General features: G+C 39.3%; 1 protein-coding gene across 2 annotated transcripts in view; it reads right to left on the reverse strand.

The window, feature by feature from the left end:
* The window catches only part of UBE2K (ubiquitin conjugating enzyme E2 K), a 79,606-nt gene extending 74,416 nt beyond the window's left edge, over positions 1–5,190 (reverse strand). The window contains exon 1 of one of the 2 annotated variants that reach the window (XM_060148314.1): positions 4,949–5,190. In XM_060148314.1, coding sequence (XP_060004297.1) covers positions 4,949–5,011 — 63 coding nt within the window. In that variant the 5' untranslated portion in view covers positions 5,012–5,190. The remainder of the gene's footprint in view (positions 1–4,948) is intronic. The other variant, XM_060148315.1, reaches the window with a different exon arrangement.
* Between the last annotated feature and the right edge of the window lie 1,299 nt (positions 5,191–6,489).

The raw sequence follows: 6,489 nt of genomic DNA on the forward strand, positions 1-6,489 counted from the left end.
AACTAACACACCACTGTAAAGCAACTATACTCCAATAAACATGTTAAAATAAATATATAAATATATATATATTTATATATATACACATATATATAAAAATGTGTTTCTTGCCTAATTTTGTCCATAACCCTGCTCCCTAGTTCCAGTTCAGGCATCTACAGAAGAGATCATTTACTTGTAAATTACAGTATTCCTGTAATTCCTTTATTACTGTCTCCTGAAATTCGAAGTCAGTCTTAACTTTCCTTCGGAACCTAGCTCAAGAACCTCCCTACATACACATACCCTCAGAACTCCCATAGCATTGATTTTTTGCATCTAACATTTTTATCTTCCTCCAACCAGGTAAGTCTTTTAGGGCTGTTGTCAATATGTTCAATAACTGCTGATAACATATTTACTGAGAAATAAGAATATATTTTCTTTACAAAGGGGTGACCTGCAAAGGGATCCCAAATGCATCTAACTCTGTGCCTGACAGACAGAGATCAAAGCCTTTATAATAACCAAAAAAAAAAAGAGAGAGAGAGAAGAGAGATGCACCCCAAAGAGTATTACTTGGACAGGCTTTTTGTTGTTTTTTTTTTTTTACCTCAAATCTATAACACTTTCCTTGCTCAACCTACACCCAGAACCTCTTAAGGCACACTATCTAAATAAGTTAAACTGATCTATAATTTACATAACTGTAAAAACATACCACTTTTCTATTAGTAAAAAACTGTTCAAATTCTGGTAACATTAGTTTATAGCAGGAAATTTCAGCCTTTTCCTTACATCAAAAAGGAAAACGTTTAAAAGAAAATGATGATAATTAATTGATAAGGGTCAAAGTCTTAAAACAAAAACAGAACATTCAAACCTAGTAGAGCCATGCTATATAATTTTTTGTACCTTTACTTCCCATTCATTCAACTTTTAGAGAAATTATACTACACATCCTACCTAGTTAACAGTCTTAAATGTTCTTCTAAAGAGTTTTGTCTACAGCAGTGGTTCTCAGCATTTGGCAAAGTCTGGAGACATTTTTAGTTGATATGATTGGCAGGGAGAGGGTAGGGAGGTGGAGGGAGGATTGCCTGTGCTATTGGCATCTAGTGCTATTAGTCAGGGATAGTGCTAAACATCCTACAATGCACAGGAGAACCACCCACAACAAAGAATTCATTATCTGCCCCACATAGTGCCAAGGTTGCATGGTCTATAGAAATCAAGAGACTTTCTTCTAAAGATTTGCAACTAGTTCTACACAGAATAATCAAATATATAAAATTTAAAATAAAAGATACAAAAATCCATTTAAATACTTAAGGAAAACGTATACAATAGTAGTTTTCATGAAACCAATTTGTTAATGCCATAGATTTAAATATTCCCTATGAGAATCCTAGAAAATCCTAGCTAGCAAAGTGCAGCTACAATATGAAAAAAACTACAGGTACCATACAGCACAAGAACAAGCAAGAGTATGTGCACTGATTTAAGGGCATTTTACTTCACTGAACATCAAATTTAAAAATATTTTCCATATTGCAATGCAAGTAAAGCTTTAATTACAGGTAACACTTATTTTAATGTTTAAACTAACAAATTAGGTTGTGTTTAAATCCTTTAATCAGTAATACAAACCAGGTTCAATTATTTTTAAATAATTAAAAGTATGCCTACCTTTGGCAAGTCATGACAGCATAGTACAGTATAAACACAAGCAGACTTAGATCTACATCTCAAAGCTACACATTTGCGGACAAATAATTTAACTTCTCTGAATCTCAATTTTCTCATCTAAGAAATAAGAAATCTAATTCAAAGACCTGTTCTTGAGAATTAGCAATAATGTATATAAACAAATGGAACTGAGAGCTCCTCTACAAATGGTGGTTAATTGTTAATACCAATAATAATTGATAGTAAATAATAATACAACCTATGAATACAGATTATAGTTTTATTCTATCCTCATAAGCAACAACTCATTTATGTAATTCAACTCAAAAAATAACCATAAAGTGTACTTTAAATCAATTTTCCATGCCTAGCAACTTTGAAACATTACTTAAAATTCACACTCAGATTTAAATAAACCTGACACATAAAGGACAGACTTCCAAACAGTTTCAGGAAAAAAGGCCTACATGGTTTATTTATTTTGAGTAAATAAAGTATTAGCATGACTCAAAATTCAAAAGGGATCTTTTGATGCCTGTTGCCCAAGACACCCAATGACAGAGAAGCAATCAATGTTACCAATTTCTCATTAATCCTTTCACCTATACAGACAAATACACCTATTCTCCCACTTCTGATACAAAGGGTGGCCTCCTCCCACTATTCTGCACTGTGCTTTTCACATTTAATTTATCTTGGAGGCTGTATTTTAACTAACAACACGCTCCAACAGTGGCCACTTACAACTTCTTATGGCCCGAATTCAGCAAATGTCAGCTATCTTTACTAAGGCACTTAAAAGGGGAAAAAAAAAATCCTTAAAATCAATCAGGAGTCTTAGTAAACACAAGCATATGAAATAAACTTTGGTAAAATGGAGATTTACATGAGGAAATACTTGATTAATTGACCAGCCACTCAAATACTGCATTTACCTACATAAAAAGGAAACACGTGGACGGTACTACAAGTTCTTCAATGAGTTGAAAATAATCAACATAATCCACTTATAGAACTGGACCTAGTAAAATATCAATTAAATAAAATATTGGCGAAAATAAAGCTATTTACTGGTTATATATTCCAATATCTGACCCTTTCCTAAATGTTCTTTTCACTTACTTTCTGGAATAAGTTTCATTCCAGATTTATAAAGGTACTGTCCTTAAAAAAATAAATTTTCCTGTTTGTATTTTCTGTTTTCTTCCTCTGAAACACTATGTCACTTGAAGCAAGGCTTCATCATCCCTTACTCAATATAGAGCTGTATTATTTTAACAATATGTATTACTATAGCAATACAAGATTTCTTTTAAGCATCAATTTAAGTACTAAGAATATCATGGTGAAAAGTCAACTCACATAATGCAGAGACTATATGAATTATAAGAGCAGTAACTTACCACTTTTAATTAATAGAAAATAACGCATTAAAGTCTTATATTAAGTGTCAGGCTTGTACAACCGTATCATAGAAGAAATGTTTTAGGCTACTGGCAACAATATTAGCTGCAAACTTTCATTAGGAAGATATATGTCAACTGTCCTGGAATATATTTTCTTATTAGAGAAAAACTTAGAATCACTGTTTCACTGTATATCAGTACAGGCATTTACGACTCTTTTTCTGCACTGTACCACAAAAATACAAAGTCATCCTTCCATTCAGAGTTTTGGCACTTGAACAAATACAGAGGTCAGAGTACATACACATGCTCTGTAAAACCAATCATTACTTATATACTATTACATTCAGTAAATCTGCTAGGACTTGGCATTTTTAAATAATTTTAAAGAATTTTCTCCATGTCTAACTGGAAAAATACATAATCACTTTAGACTCCAATAAAGTTCAACTGCTATCAGACTTACGTTAATAACTCATCACATACTTAAAATGCTGAATTTCACAAATCATTAAGATCATTAAAGTACCAATGTAAGAGTAAAATACAAATAGCAATAATACATCCAATAATGATATGTGACATCTTGAAAATAACCAGTCAGTATTTTTAAACTCTCTTTGTTGAATCCAAGGAGGAAAACAACCTAGCATTCTTCTTGATTTGGGTATGGAAAAAAAACTGTACTGATTCGTTCATAATTTTGAGTCAAATTACTAAAACACTTTAAATATCTTACATTAATAAGTGCGGCTAATACAAGAGTATCTAAAATTTCCAAAGGACTCAAGGGCAGGTTAAGACAAAAATTTTTTAATCATTTCAGATATAAATATGTTGGGATAAACCTACTTACTTAAAAAGGAAATATAACAATGTATTAATCTGCTGAAACCTCATGTTTTTTAATAGGGATGTTCTTCAAAAGTAAGAATCAAGTTAACTATGAGGGACATCATAATGACAACTATGAGGGACATCATAGTGAAGTTTCATGGCACAACACAACAGTGTCACAGAGGCACTGTCTTGGGACACTCTGTAACTTGTAGACAGTATTTTGAAATAAGCTTCTCGTACACTCCATTATTTTATCCTAATCCTAGCTAAAAATATTTAAATGCCTTTAATACACCAAACAACTTGCCTTTACCCAGTCAAAAAGCTTTAGATGTCAATCGAAAAGAGGCCTAGACGTCGGGGTAAGTAGAAATGAGATAACGGTCTAATATGGAATTAATTTCCTATCTCAGGTGAAAATTCCCTTATCCCCCCCCAACTCAAAGAAGACAGCACCCCATTATGCCTTCTCTTCTCTCCCAATACCGAACTGAGAGGGAGTAACTCTGAACGTCCTTCTTTCATCAATACCTAAGGACTCGCATCGCTCCTTCCTTAAGGAAAGGACCGTGGCGGCCAGACCAGTTATAACCCAGAATACCCTTAAAAAGAGTGGGCCTTTGGGCAGCGCGGCTCTCCGGATCCAGTTACCACCTTTCCCCTTCCCCCAACCCACTTCCCGGGCTTTCTCAGGCTCGGCCTGCTCCCTCCCCACCCTAGAGCCACACTTCCAGCTGTTGCCACTGCCTTGGGGCTCTCTCTAGAGCTCACACCCCGCCGATAAGCGCCCCTCCTCCATCCGCCCCCCTAGCCGTATTCCTCCCCAAACCACCCGCCCGCGAGACCGTCCATCCCAGGGCCCTGGGAGGGGAGGGGAAAACGGCGGAAGGAGGGGGAGACTGCTGCTTCCCCACAAGCAGAAGGGTGGCAGCAAAGCAGGCCACCCGGGGGTTACCAGGGATATTGGGGTCGCCACTGGAAGGGCCCTCCCGCCCTGGGCTGAGGTGGGGGACGTCCGGGAGTTCATTTCTGACCTCCTCGCTCTTCAGCACCTCCTTGAACTCCCGCTTGATTCGCTGCACCGCGATGTTGGCCATGTCTCCGCCCGCAGCTGATTCGTACCCGCCTCCTCCGCCACCGTTACGACCACCGCCACCGCCGCCACCTCTTCCTCCACCGCCTCCTCCCTCTGCGAGTCACACCGGTGCACACGAACGCGGCCAACGCCACCCCTGCCGCCGCGCTCTCCTGAGCGTGGAATCACCTCCGCGCCCGGCCACCAAAATGGCGCCGGGTCCGCGCATGCGCACGACGCTGACCCGGCCGGGCGGCGCAGCCGCTGCCGTCGTAGCCCCTTACGCCACAGTCGCGAACCCGCGCCGCGTTGCGCCGCGCCTCGCGTCTCTGCCCGAGCTGCGGCCGCGTGGCTCCGCCCTGCCGGCGTTTGGGGCCAGGAGGGTGCGGCTTCTGCGCCGGCCGGCGCTACCCAGGCCTCCCCGGTCTGCTCCGGCGCCTCCTCCTCCGTACGAACCAATGTGATATGGTCGAGGCTTCCAGAATTTAGCCTCTAACCGAAGGTTCGAATCCAACCTGACCGGTTCACGCGGCCCCACTCGGCTCAGAGCGCCGCCCTGACTCAGCCAGACCCAGAACCCACGGGATTAATGTAGTCGTGTGTGTCTAGTGTCTGAAAACACTGTCCCGGAACTCAGTCCGGCCCATTTTCTATTGGTAAAGAAAATCTACTGCGGTTCGTTTTTGTTCTGAAGCCATTATAATACTGTTACTACAATCATCCCAGGATCTTTCCAGGTATAACAAATCATTAAATTAAGTATGGTCATTGTTGGGTCTCAGTTGTATCTAAGACCGCTTACTCCACAGAGATGCCTGAGAGTTCAGAAGCCGGATGTTGATCTTTGACCTACTTAGATAATTGATGTCAAGCCGTGGAACTAAAACCATAGTTTTTAAACTTGAATGTACATCAGAATCCCTGGAGAGCTTGTTTAAAAACAAAAAAAAAAGATTGCTGGAGTGTAGTGTGGGCCTAATAATTTGCATTTTTAACAAGTTCCCAGGTGCTTCTGCTCCTGCTGCTGGTTCAGGGACCACACTATGAGAACCACTGAACTAAGCCCTGTAAAAATAGTTTATAAAGTGAACAATGGAGAAATAGTTGCTTCTTGGGGACGAAGGGCAGCTTCTGTAAGCCTAGGGTCTACAACAGTGTCTGGAGCTAGTAGGCAGTCAATAAATATTGAATGAATAAATGAGTAAAGATAAGAGTAAAATGTTTTAAGTGGAAAGTAAATTTGAAAGTGGTTGCTAGGGCTTCCAGTAACTAATATGGTTTTGATGCTGAGGGATGCTTTGAATAGAGAACATTTTGTAATAACTAATAACGTTTATTTAGGAGTTTATATTTCTTGAATTTCTTTCACCTAACCAATCAGTAAAGTGTCCTATTAGAAGAATATCATAAATACACCGTCTTAGCAAAAATTACCAAAATTGTGGCAGTAGAAAAGAAAATAGCCACTGGGGGGTGAATCATTCAGTGGAGGCACATGGC

This window comes from Lagenorhynchus albirostris, chromosome 4 (genome assembly GCF_949774975.1).
Source record: "Lagenorhynchus albirostris chromosome 4, mLagAlb1.1, whole genome shotgun sequence".
In the NCBI taxonomy this organism is placed as follows: Eukaryota; Metazoa; Chordata; class Mammalia; order Artiodactyla; family Delphinidae; genus Lagenorhynchus; species Lagenorhynchus albirostris.